This window comes from Rhodnius prolixus, unplaced genomic scaffold (assembly GCF_049639745.1).
Source record: "Rhodnius prolixus isolate KJV_2025 unplaced genomic scaffold, Rpr scaffold_2, whole genome shotgun sequence".
Lineage (NCBI taxonomy): Eukaryota > Metazoa > Arthropoda > Insecta > Hemiptera > Reduviidae > Rhodnius > Rhodnius prolixus.
Genome location: NW_027411592.1, coordinates 21,036,152 through 21,063,611, shown reverse-complemented (window position 1 = coordinate 21,063,611; position 27,460 = coordinate 21,036,152). Strand labels below are relative to the sequence as shown.

The following is a 27,460-nucleotide window of genomic DNA, read 5'->3' as shown; positions in this document are numbered from 1 at the left end:
GTTCTCCCTAATCGATCCCTTTTTGAGTATTTTCCCCTTAAGCTTTTTAACTTTTCGCAGGAAACTCTGCTTATGATCAGGTTTCACTGCCCTAAAAAAACGGCAAGTCTCAAGGTACAGGTAAAAAAAAAAACATGAATACTGCTTCAAATCTGTACGATAATGAAGTCCTGATGGCTATCTTAAGCGTTTTCTTCTGGCAGAGAAAATTATATGAAAATTTTCGGTATGAAAACTGCGGAATCTAATCTGATTTGGACAGATCAAATTTTTAGAAAGGTAATCTTTGAATAAAACCGAGATAAATTAATTGTTGATTTAACATAATGGTAGATTTTTTATTCATTCACAGAAGACAATATTCAGTAAGTTAAGCATGAGATTTTTACGTCTAATAAAAGCAGTCCACTGAAAATGTACGCTAAAATATATTATTTATTCTGAAGAAGGTAAGGCGAAATCTGACCGTAATGTGTAAGTATACTTGTATGTAGCCACGATATATACACTTTTTTTACCCACATACGTAGCGTGTGTACAGGATATAAGGGCAATAACTGTAATGGCTACCTAGGGTGTACTATAGTTGACAAGTAGAGCGCTGGAAACGTCTAGAACTTATTCTAGCCGCTTGCTTGCCTTAATCTTGCTTGTACTGTTGGTGACAAACTGGTTGCTATAGAGTTTAATGCGAGTTATCGCATAGAATTACTACGCACAGTTTTTTTTTTTTACTTTTATGAAATATTTGGATGTCTGTTCAAGATATGATAAGGATTGGGCCACTGACTGCTTTTCAAATTATAAACTAATGTTTGAACCGAACAATGGCATTGATATAAAACAGTTATTCTATAAAACGTAAATACTTTATTTGAAATTTTTCAGGGCACTGGTGGATAGGTGATTTTTTGCTTTTCAATTTCAAATCGCTTCTCTCAAACTATTCAACGATAACAGATACACAGGTGCTTACAACCACAAAAAGAATGAAATAAAATTGTATAAAATTTAAATAATCAATAAAAAAAATTACCTCACTAACGCTACTGGGAAGGAGCCCCTGAACATTCTAGGGACCTGTAAAGTCCTGAAAACCTAAACTTAAACCTTATGCTGAACTTAAACGTTCCACGTTCAAACTGATCAGTCAAACACCTTAAACGAACCAACTACTTTCCATTCCTTTCTTCAACGCAGACAACGATCTCAATCTAAGACCGTGGTATGAACTGGCTACGTCCAGTCGCGCTAAAGCGTAAGAAGACTCTTAAGGAAATACGGACTAAGTGCATTTGATACAAATTGAAAAGTGCTTCTACCATTACTGAAGAAAGCCATTGGAATTTCCACGTTACCTAAAAGTGTTCGTAGAGTTTCCCCTTAAGTAAATCCACTAAGTCTAAAATTAATTAACATTTATTTCCCCTTAGATAAAAGTTCAACAGTTATATCCTTAAAAACAAAATTTCTCCCAAATCGGCAACATTATCCTCCATGCAAAAAAAATCCTTTCTTCGGGTAGCAAGTTCTTTCATCGGTTTTGTAACAGAATAAGCAGTTTTAACTATATTCTTTTAATGGCTCGAAGGCCATTTCTTAACCACTATTATCCATTATTCTTCCTTCTCCATCTTCTGAGACTTCCCAAAACCGATTCCACCTCATCCTACAAACTGAGCCACACTCTTTCTCTCCATTCAGGATATCCAGGATTATAATTATAAAAAATTATTATAATCCTGGATATCTCCATTCTTTCTTGGTGACACAACCACTAATTACTTCCTTACTGACAAATTAAAACAACATCCGATTAAGAGGCTTTTTTTTTCTGGTGAACGAAGAGACGTTCAGTGATTTATTTTTTGTCATGTCTTTAGTAGGGCGGTCAGTCGTTTAGATGATTTAAGGCGCGTCAACATCTCAGGTTTATTAGCTGTTACTTAAATTTTGACAGGCGTATGTCGGAAAAGGTTTTACTAGTGTCTTGTACGTTATTGGAAGTATTTTTATGTAAATATGTGGCTGTCTCAGTTGGGTTATGATTGTTGCAGCTTTGTATTGAAGAGTCGAAGTCTAGAGTTACGTAGAGCTTCCACACTCTGATCTTTCAGATTCTAAGAGATTTTTCATTTGTTTATAGGGATTAAGATCTAAGGATCTTCATTTCGTTACCTTCTTAAAGGGAGGATTTTAACTTGCGTTTTCGATAGGTTTAAATTCAATTCCCTTTTTTTCTTATCCACTTTGTTATAAGATTAGTTGATGTCTGTAAGTCGGTGATGGTTTTGATAATGTCTGTGTTGTCGCCTTTTGCTAATGACATCGTGTCGTAAGTAGCTAACATCATTATACTAGGTTTAGGTCTGTCTATAGAGTAGAAATTGAAGATGATAGGACTTATTGCTCCCTGAGACAGGCTCCCTAGAATCGTCGTCGAGTGCTGTATATGTTATTGAATATTACCCAGAATGTTAGGTCTTGGAAAAAAAAAAATCATATGATTTGAATGATGTAATTAAGAGCGAAATTCAACACTGTTAATTATTCGATACTTAGGACTGGACAGTCTCAAGACTGGAACTTAATAGTCTACTCAGGAGACTACTTGGACCTAAGTCCACCTTGACGATACCCAGCAACCTCTTACTTTACAAAACAATACTGCGACCAATATGGGACTTGTGGAGCTAAGCCAAACCTTCTAATATTCAACTACACGACCCTTTTAAATTAGTAAACCCACCTTACTATGTCTACAATCGCAGCTACTATTATGACATGAATGTTCACTATTTCAATGAAGTAATCCATATCTGATTCCTAAATTTCCATCTCAAGCTAGCAGATCACTCGGTCCCTCTCGTCCACTCATGGACATTTACTCATGCATATAATTTAAAGTGGCAAAATAAGTAAATAAAAATGTACTGCCAGAATACAGTAGGGAAATTCGTTATTTATTTTTTTTATTTTTACGAGTGTTTTGTAACAAGGTAGAAAATGAAAATTAGTCCACTGAAATATTATTTGTATTAGGAATATTATTATTAATATTATGACAGAAATCTGGGACAAAAAGGTAGAAGTTACTTCAATAGATTCTACGTCATTCTTGACGCAAGTCAAAGAGCCTAAAGAGGAATCAAAGTGCAGATATTTTAATAGATAACATTTAATATTGGTAATAGATGTTACAATGTTTTATTGATAAAAAGTTACAATTCACTTATTTGTTCACAAAAATTCTACCAAGGAACGCAGTCAGTATTTTCAATAAAATTGTATATCTTATAATTTGTGCTGAGATAATGTTATTAAAGGGAACATTTTCATTTTAGTTGATTAGGTTTGCTAGTTTGGCAGCTGCTTTGTGCGATGTGATGTCCAATTCAATGATAGTAATTGAATTTAAAGAAAGGAATTGTGTGCAAACTTTGCTAAAAGTATGCGTGTGTACATATGTTGTGTGTTTTATATATTTGAGTCTCTGTGTGTGTGTGTGTAATTAAAGTGAAGTAACAAAACAAAAACAGAAACTGTCACACAATAACCTCTGTGGTTTTATGTCAAACTCTTTGATGCTGCAGAAATAAGCAATCGGGCGTAAGGCAATCCTAAAGTCCACTGTTGATTCTAATTAAGTAGGAGCTAAGATAATAATTGCTATTATAATTTCTTTTGAAAATTTGGTTAACTCCACATGCAGTTCCTAAGATTTTTAATAAATATCATCACAAATACAGTACACAAATAACTTTTATTGTTATCATTTTTCTAGCAAAGTTCGTTTTAGGGCAGTTCCTGGAGTAATTGTAGTTATTCGCGGTGATATTTCTAGGTCAATGATTATTTCTATTTTGAGTTATATTGTTCTCATAAAAAAAAAAAACTCAAAAATCCGTATTAAAAATAAAAATCTTATGGATTAGGAAGCTCTCAAAACTGTATTGAGTTGAGTTCCTTGAAGTTTCTGCAATTGGACGGATGTCAGCATTAACTCACTCCCGATGCAGTTTTTTAGCAATTCATACTCTCGAGAGAATGAAATAACAGAAAACTGTACAGAGTTTAGAATTTTAGATTTTATAACCTTTTTTAAAAATTTATATCTTAATAAAATATATATATTTATTTTGGAACATTCTAAAAATTTTTGTCCCTACTTCATTCTTTAATGAACTTTACAAAAGAAATTGTTTTTATATAATAAGACTCAATACCGTAACACCTGGTCAGGATTGTTTATTTGTTTAGATCCGACCGAAGGCGTTGAAACCGGAAATCATGTTCAAAGAAGGGAATTTTTTGGAAAATGATTTTTTTTTTTAATGGCAGCAGAATTCAGAAATAGAAAATAATTTAAAAAATATAAAACCAAGTTAAGCGAATCTTTGGTGCGGTCGGCATTTTCGGACAACACAAGACTAAAGAAATTTTTCCAAGGTCCTTAGTGTATCCCCCACTAGAGGCTAAACCATACAAAGGAATCCATAAAACCATCTTGTATAGATATTAAGGCAGGAAGATGAGCCTGAATCCAACAGTTAATTCTGTAACTACGTCAGTTTTTTTTTTAGTCCATTTAATTTTTTAGTCTTGTTCTGTATGGTTTACGCTCGTGAATTGCTCGTTTTGTTCTAGCCATTAAGTTAGTTAGTTTACCTTTTAAACACGTTCCGTGACTCGTGTACCACCGGTGGTACACGCAGTCACATTTATTTAATGCGTTGAAAACTTTATTTTTATGATAAATGTAATTCTGTAAAATATATTTCTACCAAAACAATGAGGCATTATACAAAATTGAGTATAGAACAAAACACAAGTTTATTTAATTGTTATATATATAATAATTAGTAATCACATGTAATAATGGATTTTGTTAAAGCAAGGGAGGCATAAAGATGGCTTTTTCGGGGCAATCGCTGCGAAACGTCATTATTCTTATCGTTTTTTTCTCTTGCTACTTGAATAGCGAATGTTTTAACATTTTGTTTGAAGCAAGAAAAGCAACGTTCGTCTTGCTGTCCTCGCTTTGCCCACTTTCTTTTTAATTTTGTGGCGTCTTCTAGAGTTTGTCGCAGTTTCTGAAGACGAGTTGTTATTTTCATCCTCAAGTTATTTACATACCACAAATGGTACACAATGTGATAGCTACTCTATACAAGAGAACTACTTATCGATTGATGATGTAATGAAAGATTGTGTGATAATATATCAACCTTTAGTCAAAATATCAAATCGCCTGAAAATTAAGTCAGGCAAAAATTGCTTGTCACGGAACGTGTTAAGTTTCAATTCCTAAATCGCTGGTATTAATTCTATTTCTTTAAATCTATTCCTAACTAATCACAAAGAAAGTGGCCGTACTAAGTTATAAGCAGTTTTGTGACAAAATAATGACCATACATTGTAGAAGAAATCATAACAGAAGACCTGTTCAAATAAATGTCTATAAATGTATGGGCATTGGTCAACGTGAATATGAGCGTTAAAGATGAACTAAATTAATGAATGATTCATCAAAGGAAGGTTATGCCTAAGCATTAATCAAAAAAAGCCAGCAAAAATGAAGCATCACACAGTGCCTAAAGTATATGATATAAGTCCCAACACGTCACATTATTGATGTGAGTCCTGGGCTCATAGAAGAGCCAGTAAAAGCGTTATTTAAGAGATGGAAGTGAGATACGTTCGTTGAGTAAAAGATAAAACAAATCGAATTAAGAAAAACTGCTATTACAAGGAATTTGGAATACGAATTATGTGAATGCAAGTACATGGTTTGGACACCTAACAAGAATGAAAGAGCCGAAACTTCCCACGACGCCGAAGGAAAGGAATGACCTGGTTGGAGAATGTGGTACATTCTTTAAACGGCCAGAGAAAGAGAAATATTCCAGGTAAATCCTGGAAATTGCAAGATAGACGAGAAGATTAACTGTAGTAGTGTGTCTTTCTTTGAGGGGCTCAGCCAGCACCTCATCCTGTAACGTGAACATACAGAAACACTTTGATGATTATAATAATAAAAATGATAACTTCATTTGAAATCTATGATTCCAAATGATGATAAGAATTTTATTTCTTCAGAATTGTTCCTTAAAAAAATATTAATTGTATCGCTGTTCTACTACTGAGAATTCATGACGCCTCTCCTTGTAAGTTCAAATAAACAAATATAGCCGTTTTCTAATTTTGTAAGAACTTTGAAGTAAAAGTAGTATTCCATATTTAGCAAAACTAAAGGATGGTTCATATTATGGTAGAATTTAATCCGTACTTACTTCTAGTAACGTTGCCACCAAACTGAAGTAGAAGTAATGGAAGCGGAGGGTTACCCTGGCGACAACTTCCCAACAATTAGTTACTTAATCTGTTTCACAAGTCCTTGTCAAGATTTTAGACTTTAACGGCAGTAGTGCTCACTGCCTTGGGGCTTATATGAAGTTAATTACCACCTCTCGCTTCTCTTTACTTGGCGTTATTCGCAGTTAGGCTTTCTCTTAACTTCTACTTCACAATGCACACAAATGCAAATCTGAATACACAGTCTCACACAAATTCGTCTTCCATGTGGTGTAGCATTCTATCCTTCCAAGAGGTTAACTATGAATAATGTGAAAAGACATACATCATTTCCAATTACTTTTATACCTTAGATTTAGAATGTAAAATCGGATTAAAAAAAGTCAAAATGGCTTCGTGGCTTCAGGTGGATAAGATAATGTTTTTGTTCATTATATTTGTAATCTATCTTATATGTATAAAATTTAAATCTATTTTTTCCTGTAATCGCTATATAGAGGCACATTGTAGTATATCTCTGCAATAAGTGAAGCTGATACCACATGATTCATACAATAAATACATGAATAGCATGAGAGAAGAATTCACCCATTGGTGAAACTTCCAAAGTGATACAGTTCACTATTGTACACTGGCACTTACTTCATTTAGAAGATCGCGTGGCCACCTGCGCTTCAACCGCCTGGGAAGATTTCTTGGTAGAGTGGTAAGTTGAACTACTAGAGGATTGGGATGTGAGGTGATTGATGTGTGGAATTTAATGTAACGGGATCTTACAGCTTCTGAAATATAGGGAACAAGGAAATCTCGGTGCAAAGTAGAGTTTGATACAAAGTAAGGAGCTTTAGCGATTCTTTTTTACTGGAAGGATTGGATTATATAAGTATTGGAAGCTTTGGCTGAGCCCCAAAGTTCCATTCCGTAAGTCCAGGCAGGTTTCAGTAACATAGTGTAGATAAGTCGTTTATTCTGTAGTGAAAGTTTAGATCGCTTGACGAGAAATCTAGAGAGAAGTTTGAATCGTCTGTTCAGTTCTTCCCGTTTGAGTCTAGTAAGTGGATTCCAGGTTAGGCGTTTGTCCATGAAGAGTCCTAGGTACTTAGCTACAATCTGTTATGGGAAGAGGAGTGAGGTTTAGGTAAACGGGTGGAAGGATAGTTCGCCTTGTATGGGAGAATGTAATGTAATAATTACATTGCATTTGTTTAGGCACATTATTAAACTGAATTTATTGAAGGAAGTACAAATGTATATCACTAGTGACTAAAATAACTTGAGCTCTTTAACAAAGTTCTTTCTAATTTTTGGAATTTTACTTACATATTCCAATAATGAGATTCCAATAATGAGATTCCAGTAATGAGATTCCAGTAATGAGACCGTAAATGTCACTTTAAAAAGAAGAATTTCCGGGACAAAAATGTTTTAAATAAAGTTAATCGATCTTCAAGTGTAAAAAGAGCATTTGTAATTGGCCCCTTTATTTGTAATGTGTTAGGTAACTTAATTTTATAATAATGAACAAATTTTTACTTATCGTTAAATTTAGTTTCCGTTAACTAGCCTTTTTTCAATCTGTCCTCAAAGTAATTATCAAATCTTTTAATAAATTCATGTAATATTTTTTAAATGAGAATCGAATAACAATGGCAGACTGAACCATAGAATATTTGTATAGCATTTTTGTATCGTTTGAGTACTTTAAAAAAAATTTAAATGTTTCTTATTTTATTTATAAAATTCACTTCCAGATAGTTCCATATTCACAACGTAAACATAATATTTTGATGATAAACTAAAGTGGAGTTGAGTGGCTTATGAATCCAGGTGGAATAGGAGCCTGTTTTGAATTTAATTTTATCATAATATTCCGTCACAGGTAAAACTAAATTAGCTTTTTAGAAGGGATTTGTTTAAATTTTCCTGCAATGTGATATGTGCCAACGATTATTTCTAGAATAAAGCATAATATGGTATTTAGTGAGGAATTTGCAATATCTAATTTAGACTTATCTGCGGGCCAGCAGGTTAGCTTGTCCAACTGCAGGGGTTTAAATGCTGAGCGGCATCTAGCGAAGAGTTCTGCCACATTCCAAAGCAATAATCCCGGGGGCGATAATGACCTTAGTAGCCGATGCGCCGAAAAAAAAAAGTATCCCTCTACGGAAATCCTATCGTCATGCACGAAAGTTTCAAATAGGTCTTGGTTTGAGCAGCTTTTTATTCCAAGGTGTACCAAAATTCCTCTAAAGCTCCCCAAAAAGAAGTATTCTGTAAAGCCCAAAACCCAATTCATACGTTTAAAACCACAACTCTCAGTGATGTGAATACCAACCGCCAAATACCAAAGTTAAAGCTTCTTGCCGCTTTTTCCGTTTTAGGGATATTTGGCTTAGCAATCACAAGGCAAACATTGCGAAGTATCAGCTCGCTAAATGTTTTACCCCTACTTTCACATTGAGAGCCATTAATAAGTCACAGCATGTCCTCTGGGAACTAAACCGGAAATGGTTGAACGTACTTCAAATAGAACAAGTAAAAAAAAAAAAAAAAAAAACAAGAACAAAAAATGCAATTACGCAACATCTGTGCAGATTTGCAAAAAAGGAAACTACTATAAAATAATATTTCACTTTTGGATTATCACCTTGTGTTGAGAGGATTAACGGAAATGTTAATTGCCACATTGTGGGATTACTCCATTGTTTACAAGGGTATAAAGGAAGCTTTGTATAATTCTAGGAAGTACGATTTTTTTAATCTCATATTTGAAGCAATGTGCGCTAGTGACATTTTGATTCGCAAATTTTGATGCAACAAGTACTTTTTCTTTATTCTTTATCCTCCCAATACTAAATAATAAGTGTGGGGCGATCTTCTCAAATTTTATAATTTGAATTTTCAATGGGATTATTTATTTTTAGGGCCCCTGAATCAGAAAAAGTGATTTTTTACCAATTGGTGAGGTGATCACGCCTTTATGTGGTCCAAAAGTTATTATTTTGGTTAAAATTAATCGACCAGAAGTGTCTCTTTATTGAATCTAGCATTCTCTCGAATGTCTTCACGATTTTGTTTAATCTCTGTATACACATTGCTCACCTGTAGAACTGTAAATTTATGATAACAAAACTTCTGGTTTTAGATAACAAAATGGCTAGCCTTCAAAAAAGTAAAATCCAATTATATATATACCTATATTAATAATTATTAGAGAACGGTTTGTGCTTCGAAGCGCAGGAATTTGAATTAGTGTTTTCTATCGTTATTAATGATATTCTCTCTAGAAATGAGCGTTTTTTCGAATCATTCTCTTTAAGAAAATAATAACTTGGTTGTAATCAACTTAAGTTCATTTTTGGCATGACTTCTGCTTATTTATTTAAAAGCTTTGTAAGTATAATTTATTGGCAAAAGTAGATTTCTATTAAATTTTTTACGAAGATATGCTAAGTATAAATAAATATTGTCTATTGTATAGAATAGATTTCGTATGAGTTATTAGCAGAGAGAATTAGGCTCTGCATTGTATAAAAAAGGTAATAACAAGAATTTCTGAAAATACCACTTTTCCCATTTTCGACGTTTTTCTCGAAAAATCAGTTTGATCTGTGGTTGCTAAAAAATTGCTCTTATAGAGGAGGGTTCACCCCATATTTTAAAGAAAATTTGGGAATTTTATCTTTTATAGAATAAAGAAAAAAAATTGTCAAAGTTGGGTGTTTTTCAACGTTACGCTTTTTCGTGCAGTTGTTGACAATCAACCCTACCTGATAATGGTTTTTTTTTTAATTTACTAGAAATATTTACAACTACAACAAATGCTGTATCAAATAAACTCGATCTTAATGGCTCGGTTCACTTGTAATGTCATGTTAGACAAGTAAAGTAAAGTAATCGCCTATTTTTTTCAGGCGGGGCTTAACGTCCAACTACCATTTACTAGGTGTCGTGGACGGAGGCGAATAGCAAACGTACTTTACTATTTCTCATTTAACCATTAAATTAAATCCAAGGCCTAAAGACTGGGAATCGAACCCAGTACCACAATGCATATTAGCTTTGCAGGTCTCGCCTCTTAACCCGCTCGGCTACCGTGTAGCCTGCATGTTAGACAATTATCCAGTGATGAAACTCTTTCGCGTTGGATTTTATTCACTCAGTAGATCTCTAAGCTCCTTCCCATTCAAACGACTAGGAGGATTGTTTGGAAGGTTTTTTTTTTTCGACCGTTGTTGATTGATGACTTTGGGGAATATCGAGTTGCGGTCTCATTTATATACAAAAATAAATATTGTTACTTCATACCAACGTTTCAGTAAATTTATTACCTTCTTCAGGGTCTGTACAAAAGGAATATTACACTAATATAGATATAAATTGAGAACCATAAAAAATATACAGAAATTAAAAAAAAAATGAAATTATTAAAACATAAATTAAATAAATAAATAAATAAAATATTTGAAATGACTTACATTGTAAAAAAGTTTGCGAAGTTTAATGTTGAGCTATATCATCATTACTGTCAAGGATTCATGGAAAAGCAGGTTTATATTGAGGTAAGGGAGGGGTGAAAAACAAAAGGGCTGGGAAATTTTTGTACAGATCCTGAAGAAGGTAATAATAAATTTACTGAAACGTTGATATGAAGTAACAAAATTTGTTTTTTGAATTTATGTCCGCACCTCGACATTCCCCAAAATCATCAATTGTTTGGAAGGTTAAGAGAGGGGATTTGCACGAGAGAATTAGGTTGGAAATCTAGTAGGCCGTGAAAATTGCGGTAACTTGTAGATCGGTGACAAAAGGGATGCAATAGTCAGTGTGTATGGTGAGATTTGATATGCAGGATGGTGCATTAAGGATTTTCCTTAAGATTTTTGAGTGCAGTGTCTGCATGCGTTTATTGTTTGAATATTAGGCTGAGCTCCGTGCGTTCACATTGGTCTTAACAGTTTCCTGTTGATGGTTAGTTCGTGATTCAATGATTGGTCATTTAGAATCAATTTAGATGAAAAACTTTCTGTGTTGAACACAAAATGATCTCTAAATGTTTACAACAATTCTTATTAAAATACTGAGTTTCTAATTCTTGTTTCGCAACAGGGATAAGGTTCAGTGGGGCCTGGAACAGGCAGCCTGGTTATAAGTTGTGTATAAATATTTGTGACCAAAACTGGCGTGGTATTGTTTTATGTTCTCATATAATACAAACAGCTGGTGCTAATAGCCGAACCCCTATATATAACCTTTCAAACTATAAAACAGCCACACTACCTCCCCGGTATAGCTGGAGCGCATTGCCCTGCTGCGCGCCCAATATAAATCTACAGCAAACTGGATAGTTTTATATTCCTTTTATCAATATCTCTTGATACTATTGCCAATATTTTATATCTTATATTACTTCCGGTATAATATACATACATTCCTTTTTCACCCCAACATTATACATCAATACCTTTTCTCAGTTTAAATATTAGTTCCTGTTTAATATGAAATGTACGCTTTTATTATTTCCTTTTTGTTCTTTAAGTTGTATGCGGGCTAATCTGCATGCCCAGAAGGCAAAAAAAAAAAAAAAAAAAAAAAAAAAAAGTTGTATGCAACGAATAATTCGCTCAAAACGTAAATTACCTTATTTTTCAAATAATTTTTGATGTGATGTATCCTATTTCCATTCTTTTGCATTATTTTTTCTGTAATGATAACAACTAATTGTAATTTAAAAACACTGGTTGATGACAAGAGCCTAGTTCAAGGCCTTTTTTTGTTTTAAAAAACTCCCTTAATTGGTTGATTTGTCAACAGGGAAGTAATTAGTGGTTGCAGCATCATGAAAGAATGGAGATATCCAGAGTTATAATAATACTTTTTGACGTGAATACGTCTTTAAATTTGCTATCATATGGAGGCAATCCAAAAAAAAACTAATGATAACAAAATCGGGGGATACAGTTTGGCATTATAGTTTCGAATCTATCGTCTACATCCAAAATTAAATTAGACCACTGGATAGCCAAAGGATCAAAGAATTCATTACGATAAGCGAGGACTGTGACGCATCGCGCGCAGTGGAGGGAAAAGCGCCGTCATTTTGCTGCGTATCGAGATTTGCAATTTCTATAACTTTTGACTCGAAGAAGCTACGATGTTCGTTTAAGTTTTAATCGTCAGATGTCATCACAGTATATAAAACATTAGTGTAAAATAATGACAGTGAATATAATAAGGTGTTAGAATAAAAAAATATTATCAAAAATATATAATGTCGGCCTATACGCGTCGAAAAGCCTAAACCAAATACAGAGATCGTATACGCTTGGAAAGTGTTTCTCAAGAACAATCGAATGGTAATAATAAAACACCATATGACCGCGTCTAGCTGTGCCGAGAACGTAAAAGAATGAATGCAGCCGAGCGGATCAACGACGGTGTCAGTACATCTGCAGCTCAGGCGGTTGAAATTATGCAAGTGGATGATGAAATCGCTTCTACATGGACCACGGACTGTATAGGCATAGATTGTGTTCGATCGTCGATTTGTTTTCTTAATTTCATCCTAAATACATAAATAAAAATATTTTATATAAAAAATATAACCCGTTACGTAAACGTATTCACGTACAACACACGGCCGTGTCCATGATACAGCCACAGTCCACGAAAATATGCAATTATTTTTTGTACAGAGTAGATTTTGTATGAATTATACCAGAGAATTAATACATTGTTTACAAAAAAAAAAGGTAACAAAGACAAGAATTTCTGAAAATACTGGTTTTGCCTACTTCCAGAAACGTTTTTCTCGAAATCTATTTGATCTGTGATCACTTAAAAATTTAACTTATAAACGAGGATTTACCCTTCATTTTAGAGAAAATTTGGGAATTTTATCTTTTATAGAAAAAGAGAAAAAAATTGTCAAATTTGGGTGTTTTTCAACGTTACGCTTCTTCGTGTAGTTTTTGACGATCAACCCTTATACAACTGTCCTGGCGGACAGTTTTAATTATAAAAATATTATTTTTATTCTTTTTTTTACGAATATATTTTTAAGCGAAAGAGAAGAGATGTTCGGCCACAGTAAAGGTTTAACAAAAGTGGGTACAAAGTGTAGAATACAAATCTAGCGAGCATATTACATTTTACTTATTACACATTGCTCTTTTAGTTGTGAAAAAACACACACAAAATAAAGAAAAACTAAAAAAATAAAAAAGAAAATATGAGAAAACTCATTGTGGTTACTATGGCGATGGAGTGGGTAGATATACTACTCATAGAGTCGCTGTAATAAAAGGAATGCTCGGTTGGAGGGGAGAGGGCAGTTGGTCTTACAGGCTGGCCATTTTCCTACACAGTGACTATTTCCTGTACCAAGGGACAGAACAGTGGTGATACGGTAGGCGAGATGCTTGGGGTCTTCTGCTTGCTCGCCGACACCACCAACGCCATTTGGGTGTAGCTGACTACAGCGGTATGTAGGAATCACAGAGCCGTTGTTGGCCTCCGTCCAGCCATGTGTGCACACGCTGCTATCGCTTTTCTTATTAAACACAAACGACTCTTCACCAGCTTTGTGCAGTCATACAGCTTAGCCTGCAGGCTGAGGATTGCCTGTATTGGTTAACTCACTAAAAATGCAACGTGAAAAAGCTTTTCAGAATACCAAAATTAATACAAATTCAAATTTGCTTAGACTTACCATTAAAGTTCCACTTTTGGGCTATGTACTGCCTTGTTACTTCTATAATAAATATAGGAACCAAATTTTGAAATTTGAATAAAATCGGCCGGTGATATATCACTTAATGAACTGATTCCTCACTATCTGCAGGGGTGGGCAACGTGCGGCCCTTTTAACATTTTCCTGCGGCCCGTGACACTAAACGGCAAATAATAAAAATTGAGAGCGTGTTCTCGCTGTCGAAGCTACGGATTTTCGTTTCTCCTCTAGTTATTTATTTTGTGGTGCGACAGTTGATGTATAAATGTGCAATAATGCAATCGCATTATTTTTATTTCGTCCAGCTTTTAATAGAAAAAATGATGAAGGAAGATATGAAGCAATTTCATACATGTCACTAATGCCTTTTTTATGTTGATTTGTTAATAAATTTCATTTTAATTAATAATCTGTATTATAAATAAATAAAAACAATTAATAAATAAGGATCCGAAATAAATAAAAATTAATTCATATAAAAAGAAATATATAATATATAATATATATATATATATACATATTATATTATATATATATAATATATTATATTATATTATCTCCTTAACAAAAACTTACAGTTTAAAAAGTTAAGTATAAGGGATGATTAAACGCCAAAAGGTACACAAATCAGCAAGTACCCAACATTTCATTCAAGCTTAGTTGATATAATTTAAGTAATTTTGCTGCATTAACTTTTCCTTCACATTTTTTAGAATGTATTAGATGTCACAGACCCTTATGCTGGCCAGTTCGTTCATAATATTATTTGGTTATAATTATGATAAAATGTATATTATATCTTCGTTTTTAAATAGGTACTTTATTTTAACTCTATTCCAAATTATTCTTCTGATTTATCTTTAATATGCCCTTTATTCTGAAGTTGTCACATCTTATACATGCATGTTAAAGTAGAAAAAGACAAAGTTAGAGTCGGCTACTGTTTAAATTTGAATCACGGAGGATTTAAAACAATATTTCAGACTTGATTCGTCTTACCGAAATATTCGTGAGCACAAATAACACACAGTTAATAACAAGTAGATTATTCAACAACAATTATTCATTTATCAATTGTAATTTAATTTTACTTACAGTAAAATACTGGAATAATTAGCTGTCCTAAAAGTATGCAATACTTATTTATTTTATATTACATAACATATATATAACATTGTGAGAAGAACAGCTACATTGAGAGTGTGATTGAAGAAAACTATATTATTTGCGATAAAGCCAGATAATTATTACCTATTATTATAAACGTTTGACTACTACATAAAATAACAATTACTTTAATCGAAGAATGAACTTAAACAGACGATTTTTATTAAAAATAAAATAATCGAAATCATTGATGTATGTTGGTGTAAGCATTTTTTTAAAAAAGTTTTTAAATTTTGTAGCCTCGTAATTTTTATTATTTATAACGTTTTCTTTTTGACCTGTAATTAATAGTTTGATTATTATAGATTAATAGATATTAAATTCAATCTACAGTGCTACTTGAACAAATATTTTGTAGATGAAAATGGCCAGCATAAGGGTCTGTGACATCTAATACATTCTAAAAAATGTAAAGGAAAAGTTAATGCAGCAAAATTACTTAAATTATATCAACTAAGCTTGAATGAAATGTTGGGTACTTGCTGATTTGTGTACCTTTTGGCGTTTAATCAACCCTTATACTTAACTTTTTAAACTGTAAGTTTTTGTTAAGGAGATTTTTGTACCTTTTGGATAGATTTTTCTTTTTGTCTATTTTGCAAAGTTACATATCTGCTTTACTGTTTTTTTTTAAATTAGGAATAAGCAATTCTATCATTATAACCTGATAAGGTGTTAAGTAGGAACCGTAACTACCACTGGAGAGATCTTTTTAAAGAATGATTATAGTTGCGGTCCCCAAACCATCCTCAATAACAATTTTTTTGAGAAAGCCTTTTTATATAAAATAGGAAGGTATTTGTACGTAAAAAGCAAATTTAAACTGCGATTTCAGACCTTCCTTTTAAGAGGAGTAAGAAAAATAAACGGGCGATTACAGTACTTCTCCCTAAAAGGCAAAGAGGGAAAGATTTTGAATCGAACGACAATTCATTAATGTAAATAGGTTCACCCATTGATAATTTTAACGATTTCAGTACTTCCTCTTAGTAGGTGTAAGAGCATGATGGCACTTCACAGCCATGTAGAGGAGCTGTAATCACTTCTTCGTGCTAAATTTTATCAAAATCGGACAAAGCGTTATAGAAATATTGGTAATAATAGTTTTAGAAACGGCCTTACTTGGGTGGGGTGCAAATCTGTACAAAATTTCGATTCGAATGACACTTCATTAAAACTGTCCGGTAGGACAGTTGTATAAGGGTTGACCATCAAAAACTGCACGAAAAAGCGTAACGTTGAAAAACACCCAACTTTGACAATTTTTTTCTCTTTTTCTATAAAAGATAAAATTCCCAAATTTTCTTTAAATCTTACTCCAAACCCTCCTTCATAACTGTAATTTTTTTGCAACCACCCAGATCTAATAGGTTTCGAGAAAAAAGTTGCCGAAAATGAGCAAAAACGGCTTTTTCAAAAAATGTTCTTGTTCTTCTTCTTCTTCTTCTTCTTCTTGTTCTTGTTGTTACCTTTTTTGTAAACAACGTAGCGCCTAAACGCGTGAACCGATTTTCATGAATGAGGTGTCATTCGATTCGGAATTTTATGTAGATGTGCCTTTTGGGGGTCTCGACCCTGTACATCGTATGGGAGAGGAGTTAGCCCCCTTTATGTAAGGCCCCCTCCAAAATTATTATTACTAATTACTCTGTAAATCTTGGCCCGATTTTGATAAAATTTGGTAGGATGATAGGGTTAGGGCTCCCCTACGTAACATTAAAGCGGCGATCAGCTCTTACACTTGTTAAGGGGAAGTATAGCAATCGTTTCAAATTATCGACACGTGAACCGATTTTCATGAATGAAATGTCATTCGAATCGAAATTTTGTACAGATTTGCACTTTAAAAGTCTCGACGCCGTGCCTCATAAGGAGGGGAGTTTGCCCCACCCAAATAAGGCCCTTTCTAAAACTATTATTACCAATATTTCTATAACGCTTAGTCCGATTTTGATAAAATTCAGCTCGAATAAGTGGTTAAAGCTCCTCTACATTGCTGATGCTCTTGCACCTACTAAGAGGAAGTACTGCAATCGTTTAAATTATCAATGAGTGAACCGATTTAAATCAATGAATTGTCGTTCGATTAAAAAATCTTTGCCTCTTTGCCTAGAAGTTCTGCAATCGCAGTTTATTTTTCTTACTCCTCTTAAAAGGAAGTAATGAAATCGCAGTTTAATTTTGCTATTCACGCACAAATACCTTCCTATGTTATTCAAAACGCTTTTTCAAGAAAAGTTGTTACTGACGATGGTTTGGGGGACCTTAACGATAATCATTCTTTAAAAAGATCTCTCTAGTGGTAGTTACGGTTCCGACTTACCATCTTATCAGGTTATAATGATAGAATTGCTTATTCCAAATTTAAAAAATCTGTAAAGCAGATATGTAACTTTGTAAAATAGACAAAAAGGAAAATCTATCCAAAAGGTACAAAAATCTCTTTAACAAAAACTTACAGTTTAAAATGTTAAGTATAAGGGTTGATTAAACGCCAAAAGGTACACAAATCAGCAAGCACTCAAAATTTCATTAATTCTTCATTAATATTTAAGTAATTTTACTGCATTAATATTCATTAATATTTTTTAGAATTTATTAGATGTCACAGACCCTTATGCTGGCCACTTCATTTATAATATTTTTTTGTTATAATTATGATAAATCACACATATGTACATGCATGTTAAAGTAGAAAAAGACAAAGTTAGAGTAGGCTACTGTCTTGAATTCGTCTTACCGAAATATTCGAGAGCACAAATAACACACAGTTATAACAAGTAGATTATTCAACAACAATTATTGATTTCTCTATTTTAATTTAATTTTACTTATAGTAAAATACTGGAATAATTAGCTGTCCTAAAAATATACATATCTTATTTACTTTATTTTACATATTACATTTTTTTTTATAAAAAAAAGTTTTGAATTTTTTAGCCTCATAATTTTTTATTTTTTATAACGTTTTTCTTTTTAACCTGTATTTAATAGTTTGATTATTATAAATAACTAGATATTACAGTCAATCTACAGTGCTACTTGAACAAATATTTTGTAGACGAAAATGGCCAGCATAAGGGTCTGTGACATCTAATAAATTCTAAAAAATATTAATGAATATTAATGCAGTAAAATTACTTAAATATTAATGAAGAATTAATGAAATTTTGAGTGCTTGCTGATTTGTGTACCTTTTGGCGTTTAATCAACCCTTATACTTAACATTTTAAACTGTAAGTTTTTGTTAAAGAGTTCATGAAAATCAGTTCACTTGTCGATAATTTGAAACGATTGCTATACTTCCCCTTAACTAGTGGAAGAGCAGATCGCCGCTTTAATGTTACGTAGGGGAGCCCTAACTCTATCATCCTACCAAATTTTATCAAAATCGGGCTAAGATTTACAGAGTAATTAGTAATAATAATTTTGAAGGGGGCCTTACATAAAAGGGGCTAACTCCTCTCCCATTCGGTGTACAGCGTCGAGACCCCCAAAAGGCACATCTACATAAAATTCCGAATCGAATGTCACCTCATTCATGAAAATCGGTTCTCGCGTTTAGGCGCTACGTAGTTTACAAAAAAGGTAACAACAACAAGAAGAAGAAGAAGAACAACAACAACAATTTCTGAAAATGCCGTTTTTGCTCATTTTCGGCAACTTTTTTCTCGAAATCTATTAGGTCTGGGGGGTTGCAAAAAAATTACAGTTATAAAGGAGGGTTTGCCCTATATTTTAAAGAAAATTTGGGAATTTTATCTTTTATAGAAAAAGAGAAAAATATTGTCAAAGTTGGGTGTTTTTTAACGTTACGCTTTTTCGTGCACTTTTTGACGATCAACCCTTATACAACTGTCCTACCGGACAGTTTTAATACTGCGGCCCTCGGTAATAAACCAATAACCTTATATGGCCCTTTACAGAAAAAGGTAAAAAGACTGCCCAACCCCTGATCTAGAGTCTAGAAAGATCCTCTAAAACGGCTCTCACGATTTCCTTTAAACTAAGTAAAGTAGTCCACAACTTCTATTTGAAACATTAGTGTTCAGAAAAATTCAATTAAGGATAATTTTGGGAAAATGGTTGAGTAGATCCTCGCGGAAAAGCGTCCTTTATACTGTAGAATCCTGTCTCTTGTTTACATTTTGAAGAAAGGTTAAATGTGTTGTTGAAATTTAGATTCAAGAAAAGTCCCAACCCGGGAAAGTATCTCTTGATTCAGTGGATTTATTCCCGAACTCTGAAACTGCTCCTAGGCTTTTATGTAAACTTCGTATATACTTTACATTATGCATGTAAATTTATTTCTTTTACATTGATCAGTTTTTTTTTTTTATTTAAAAAAAAGGCATTTTTCGTGGAGGGGTTTATGTAGATTTTCTTGTAAGGATACATTTCAGTGTAATGTAAAAATTGTATAAAGAATTAAATATTTTACCCAATTGTTTGGAGTTTGCAAAACATTGTTTGATTTAGATTTGCTTAAATAATTCATCAAATTATTACAGTCGACAGCAGAACCATCAATTTATTATTTGTATACGAAACAGGAATGTTAGAATATATCTTCAATTCATATACTTCTAGTTCATTCACCACTGCTAACTAAATTCTGTTAAAGTACTAGAATAAATTAGCATAAAAATTTGAAACACAAAGCAATGATTCTAACTTTGTAGTTTTTTAATGGACATATTTATCACCTGTAGTATAACTGCCTATTGGAGAGATTACAAGGCCTTCATATGTCTCACAAATTTTTTATTGAGCTTTGTTCTATGTTATTTATTTTCAAGTCCGAAGCCTACTTGGAGCATTGTTCATAGATACTAAAGCTAGTAATGCGACTAGATGATCCAATCATAGGAAAACAATGTATATCGCGAGTCTCTTATGAATTAACTGATTCAAAAAAGATTGATAGCAGAATTGTTTTTCTTAAGGAAGATATTAATAAGAGAAATCGAACTGTTTGGGATATCGAATTTTGGGAACAAGGAGACCATTGAATCGTTTTAATAAAATACCTGTTATACATTCTGTTAGGAAATCTTTTTAAGTGCCACGTGTCATGAGCGGCCAACATGCTGTTACATACCATATCTTTGTATGGCAATGTCACCACTCATGGTATACTTTCCTTTAGATGTATAGATGAGAAGAATGTTGATGAGAAGCTAAGGATAAAAATCACAATTCATGCTTCCTATAGAAGAGTATGGCAAAATATTTCTACAAGAAGCCTACATTTATCTTAAGACTGTCTGATGTATGGGAATTTCGCCTGAATTCTGCCAACGGTTCATGATGCCTTTGTGGGTAAATTTACTTTTTACCGTCCAGAGAATGTTCATTTAAGAGACTACATCTTCTGGCTAACGAACATAGAAATTTAAGGACGACTTTCATGGACTTTAGAGGGCAATCCTTGTGTACTCTTTAAAGCCAGCGCAATATTAAGTCTTCAACAATCTTTAAGCCAGGGGTCCCCAAACTACGGCACGCGGGCCACATGCGGCCTCCGGAGGACATTTATCCGGCCCCTGTCGCACTTCCGGATGGGGCATCTCTTTAATTGGTGGTCAGTAAGAGGAGCACTATACATATATGGTGGTGCCGCAAAGCGCAGCGTCGCTCATGTACAGTACTACTTCCGACGACGCGGGACGCATGCGTCACGGCTCCGAAAAATAACAGCAGAAGTAGGAAGAAAGGCAAAGCACTATAAACTAAACCGGACATTGACCATCTCATTAGCCAAAAGCAGGTCCATAACTCCCACAGAAATACTGGGCTGTTTGTTGATTTAAATTTACTTGTTCCCGTTTTGTTTTTTTTTTACTTTAAAATAGTTTGTTTTATAGTGTGGCCCTCCAACGGTCTGAGGGACAGTGAACCTGGCCTCCTGGGTAAAAAGTTTGGGGACCCCTGCTCTAAGCAGTAATTTTAAAAATTCCAACTCTTAACTTTGGAAGCATAAAGGTTTTCTCGTAACCAGAGAAATATATCATCCAGTTAATTGAAATGATTTAAATTACCGTTTGGTGATTGAAAAATTTGGCACATAGAACCAGATTGCCGAAAAAAACGTGCTACCCGTAATTAGGTGCATTGTAGTCAAAAAATAACACTGGGTAATTTATCTGAGAATGAAATAGAAAGAAGACAAGGATAATGTGTTTTTTTAGTTCGCGTGACGACCTGTAGTTGCGGTAGTTGTTAAACGAATATTAGATGAGGGAAATAAGGAGTTACTAGCACGGAAATCCCTCGCGTGACAACTTTCCCTTAAACAGTTATGCCAATTCAAACTGTTGATTGCTTCCGCAAGGATAGATATGATTGTCAGAATTAATAGAGATAATTTAATTTTCTGCCTAATTTACTGGTAATTAAATATAATAAAAAACAAAATAATAATAATTTGTCAAAAACAATAATGTTGGGTAAATATATATTAACTTGTACAATACTGAACAAAAAAAAACCTTGAAATTGTTTAAACAAATTCGAATATCTCTGGAGAAATTACTGGAACATGAATTTTATTTTTCGGTATTAAATCTGTGTGATAAAAAACGTTTGGCAACTCCTGGCAAGAATGTACTTATTTATTTATACCCAACCTTCGTAACACATCTGTCCAGATGTGCGTTGACAAAGTTGACTATCTACCGTCCACCATTTCACGCTGGAGTTCAATGATGTGTGTCACAAACCTTTATTCAATCAAATGCAATACTTTGTTAGTTAAACTGTATGGAATTAAATTTGATTTCAATGAAATATTTTCCAAATGAAGTTTCAATTATAAAAAAAATGTCTAAATTAATTAATTTAAACAGTTATATTATAAATCAGGTCAATGCAACAAGTTAGATATAAAAAAAATAATTATAATAAGTTTACTTACTCAGCCTGGAGAGTTTAAAAGCATCAGCGGTGTTTATAACATCAACATAGGCTTGTAATTCGAATCTTCTGTTCGTAACATTCTGATTATGCATGTGCATCGCGAATTTGAATGCGGACTGTACTTCGTCTGTACCCTGTTCGAAAATAGCACCTGAAATGAAAATGAGAACTGGAATTATTGAACTATGTTTACATGAAATGTGGATTAAATAGATAATACATTTCTGATAATTTTACTAATCATAATGTTAGGTTATAATATAACTGACATACCAGCTGTTATTATGAAAAAATCTAATTTTAAACATTTCAATTGCTTCAAATAAATAAAATTATTTGTGTAAAAATAATTAATTTTTATCTTGTAAAGTATCAATTAATTAATAAGCAATTTTCTTACTTCAATAATTGTGAAATTATCCTATTCGTCTAACTATTTTTCTTCTGTAATTTTGAGATGAAGATTAAATCTCACGCAATTGTAAGAACAAATACGTCTTTAATGTACTTAAAAGTTCAGAAAAAATAACAGCACTCGAGTGTTAATAATTTTCTATAATTAAATAATTGGAGTAATATAGAAAAAAAAGTAAGGGAAGGGATTAGCTATGCGGTTAGCGTACTGGACACCCACGCGGAGGTCCTGGGTTCGAATCCAGCTGCTGACCCTTAGATTTTCTCTTCCTAGGAGCTTCTTACAGCTTACTGTCCGGTGATGGACAGTGTTGTCTGAAACTAGAGATCACTGACCGGAAGCCGGCAGTGCACTGAAAAAAGCTCCAGGCGGCAATAACCTTAGATGTTGACGCGCCTTAAATCATAAAAATAAAAATAGCAAAATAGCAATCGATAATATGTAAGAATGGTAACACTGTCTGCTTTCCACATTAGATTGCATGTTGCGAAGCTGTGCGATACATTCAAAGTGCACACTACATGCATGCACTCTGTACATTACCGTATGGATAGCACAAAATAAATTTTGAATGGAGTTGTTATTTTAACACTGCTTCAAAATTATAACCTGTTCTACAATTTGTTTTCTCAGCCATATTCTCCTGCGGTCAGAATTTTGAAAACATAATTTGTGCTTAAAAAGAAATTTCATAAATAAAAAACGTACTTTTGACGCGTTATGGAAGTGAGGTTGGGAACGCAATGAACAAGAGGTGCAAAATTATATATTTTTATCTAAAGTAAAATCAAAGTAGGGTTGCGATACATTTGCGGCGTCAGTGCCCTGCAATTATTATATACCATAAATAATAGCATGGCGTGTGTTTTTTTAAAAGTATATAATTATAATTTAGCTCTAATTATAGATTACACCCACTAGAAAAAGTTCCGCTATTACAGACTCTATCACTAATTGAATAAATTAAATTATTACCAAAACTAATATTCAGTCTAAATTTAGGGGAATATGAAAACAAATTCAATTAATCTGAAATAACCTAGAGATAAAAGACTACTGAAGAACCAAGATGTTTTCCGGCTTCCTGAGAAGATTGAAAAATTTAGAAGTTCATTTAAAAACCCATAATTGTTTATAAATAAGAAGGTTTCCGACTGAATATTGAAGAATCAGAGATGAATCTGTTTAAGCTGTGAATCTGAATAAGTATGTTCCTAGAAATGCATTTTTTTTTTCTTAAATCGTGACTTTTTTTAAACACAATGCCCTGTCGGCCACTTTTTTTTAAAAAAAAAAACAGCCTGAAGATGTGGCTATGCTTTGCCGAGCTGAGCAGTTTATCAAGTGCTCTCATTTCAAGACTTCCGTATGAGATTAGGCACATGTTGGCGTGTTCATAATCTCAAGGAAGTGCAAGTGCCTCTGGAGAATCTTAAGGAAGCGTAGAACTCCTTCGTTTTTAAGCTGGCATCCACTTTTGTCTTTCTACAAGACTTCCCAATATTTGTTTTGTTTTTTCCTGACGATTCTTCATAGCTCCGTCCTAATTACCGAATTCAGGTAATGAGAATAATCAATTCGTCGATTTTTTTAAAAACTCCCATTGTTCTGCAAAGGGCTGGGATAAATTAGCACAATGTCCCAAAGAAATAGTCACGCTTTACTGGGGTGATGAAATAACAACTTGAAAGTTGCAAATAAATAAAAGTACTGTCGAGCCTCCCAAAAAGGGCACTCTCTCTAGCGACCACCTCCATTTACGGACAGTTTTTGGATTTCCCCGTTTTACTCCTATACACTTACTATATAAAAGAAACTCCGTGTAACCGTCACTCTACATAGCGACCGCGGACATTAATTTTGGGGGAACGGACTATATGTTTCACCTCCCACCAACGACCACCTTATTATTAAAAGTTCTTTTGACGCGGTGATAAAAATAATTATCCCCTCTCAAGTTTTTGTTTTTTTTCTGGTTTTTCCTAAAGTTTCCCATATAAGCACATACATCTTGTACCAATTTAATCATTTTTCACTTTGGACATACAATGTAATTTTTTCCGATATGCCTCTCAAACGAAAGTGGTTTAGCTCTAAAAGAGAAAATAAATGTGTTGGAAGATTTTGCAAAAACCAGATCGAGCCATCGTTAACTTGCCGAAAGGTTCGTTCTATTTTTCTAATAATAGATGATAGTATGATGATAATTTTACCATAAATTATTATTTTTATGAATAAATGTGATGATTATTATAAAAATTGTTATAAACATTATTAATTAAGTCAATAATATGTAGTTTTTTGATAAATTTTTTGGATAATTAAGTAAAACTTGATGCACATCATATAGCTAAATAATTATGAAATTATGTAAGTTTTAAAATTTATTAATAATAAACAATTTTTAAACAGATGTTTGGAAAAAAAACCATATTTTCTCATTATGAAACTTGCCTACACCGCCTCCAAACAGCGGCCACTTTGCTTTACCCCACCAGTGTCCGTTCTTGAGAGATTCGACTGTAATATCAAAATCGTTGCAGGCAATAACTTCTTAAATCATTCTCACCTCGTGTTACTGTAAGAAATTGTCTCCACTACATGAAGAGTCAAAGATTGTTTTATCATGTTGGTTTACTGGACTTATTTGTATTTATCTAGATCTATGCGTAAAGATTTCGGAAGCACTGATCTTCAGGGTATGTTAAAGCAATAATTCAATGGCTAGGTGCATTTATTCATTGATAAATACATGATCTTTGCGATATAAACTCTCATCATAGAGAATTCTTTCTGCGAGACAAGGCTTGCTTCTAATCACAAAACAAATAATTAATGTTTGAACAAATCCAGATAGACAAACAGACAAATAAGCAAATGAAATGGCGCCGTTAACGTGGAGAAAAAGGTGTGGGTAGTAAAAAGAATTGGTTGCCCCAATAAACTGATGGGTAATGATTGTGAGGGAAAGTGGAAGGCCGGTTTCACTGGGGATATCTTTTGGGGGAAAGGCGTTTTCTCGGTGACGGGTAAAATAATAAAGAAGAAAAAGAGCGAACTGTGGAACTTGAAGATTATTACTCTAAGAAATGTTATGCGCCTCATGATTTCATGTAACTGGAGAGGCTTTGTGACTGAAGCTCTAATTTTAACCAGCTTCAGATTACGTGAATCATCTGAGAATTTATATAAAATCCAAACATCGTGGGGGAAAAAAATTGAGGCGTTAAAAATAAACATAATTTTGTTATTACAATCAAAATGTTCCGAGTTAATTTTAGCTGTTAATGCAGTAGTACGTACAATTTGGTGTTATTTAATATTGTAATACCTGTATTAAAACAGTTTAGTTAGACAAGCAAGAGTGTATGAAAATAAGCTGGTATTAGCGTTATCGCTGCAGCATGTATGTCCAGAGAGCCATTATTATGTTGTTCTGCATGGAGCATACAGTCCTTGTGACATGGCATACATGGTCAGTGAGTGAGCAAGGTAGCCTCACAGACCATCCAGGCACCAACACTAACCCTGCTAACAGAGAAGCCCAAACTGGGGCTAATTGTACTCCCTGTCTACCATTAGATCCCACGTTTATCCCCATTTATGGGGTTGCTCCTCCAACTACTCTCCTTAATCTCTTGAGAGGATAAGCGAGGTACACCACCAAACATAGCCATTTCTACTATCTACACACACGCCAACGAGTTCACCTGACTTTCTGGTAGCCAACACACACATGTTCACTGAGTACACTATCTCAAAACAAGAACTCATATTTCTTAATCGTTCTGAAATTAATTGAAATTTATTGGAACTATTCAACTTTTCTGCGTACAGCTGACGCCATCTTTTACAAGAAAAGCGTTTCATTGATAAAAAGAAGTAAGCAAAATGCCAATTTATTTCAGGCAGGCTTTACTTGTAATTAACAATTTACGTGCGACGGGGACGACTTGTAAACATACTTTACTATTAATTTCTCATATTAATCATTAAGTAAAATCCAAGACGAAAGCATCGAACCAATACCACAAAACTTCTCAACTTTGCAGCCCTCGCCTTTAACCACTCAGCGTTCTTTAAGTGGGGACCATTGATACATGTGGAAATTGAGTGCGAGAATCTTATGAAACTGGGATCGCCAGATACCTACAGATATTTTTGGGGCGACTTTAAAACAATGTTCTACGATTATACATGTGACCCATTGATTATAAGTAACTATTGATTTTTTATAATTTGAATAAATATCAAAAGCTGCACTAACAAGCCGCAAAAAATATAATTTGACATCTCCAGTTCTGTTTTTGTGGTTTTACTGTTCTCAAAGATCTTGACCGCCTCATCCTTTTTTTCTCATCTACTCTCACCAATGCGCTTCATCTACAAGCCTAGCTACCGAGATTCTTAATCAAAGTATTCGATTACACCCATTTATCAAATCCTACGCCTTCGCCTTCTTCGGTTCTTCAGAAAATTGAATTTCAACAATTTCTTAATGGCGCATATAATTCATTCCTCGAGACCGCTTTAAACCTGTGAAAAGAACCCTACTACCATTTCTTTTGTTTTCATTTTCTGCTATACCGTTTGTTGACTTATTAAATTTGGAGATTTGAACGTGTCTTTCTCTATAGCCATATAAAAAATTAAACAATGAAGCGAGTTTTGGTAATCCCTCCAATCATACAAGGAATTAGCGCCGTGGTTTAGTGCACTGGACTCCCGTTAGGACCAAATGAGAGGGTTTGATTCCAGCAGCCGTCCCTCATTCGGGAGCCTCTTACAGCTTACTGATGGAATGCGTTGTCTGCAATGAAAGAACAGTGATGATTGCACGCACAAAGCCAAAAACCAATCAATTTGCACCATTTCAATGATTTCAACCAATTGGCTGTATGCTGTATTATCGT

At 33.6% G+C, this 27,460-nt stretch overlaps 1 protein-coding gene across 2 annotated transcripts in view; it reads right to left on the bottom strand.

The window, feature by feature from the left end:
* The window catches only part of LOC141449260 (glutamate receptor 1-like), a 950,852-nt gene that overhangs the window by 509,787 nt on the left and 413,605 nt on the right, over window positions 1-27,460 (bottom strand). For both annotated transcript variants that reach the window (XR_012455423.1, XM_074118495.1), the window contains exon 2: window positions 22,131-22,283. Coding sequence is in view for 1 of the 2 variants with exons in the window: in XM_074118495.1 (XP_073974596.1) it covers window positions 22,131-22,283 (153 nt within the window). In the remaining variant the exon portion in view is untranslated. The remainder of the gene's footprint in view (window positions 1-22,130; window positions 22,284-27,460) is intronic.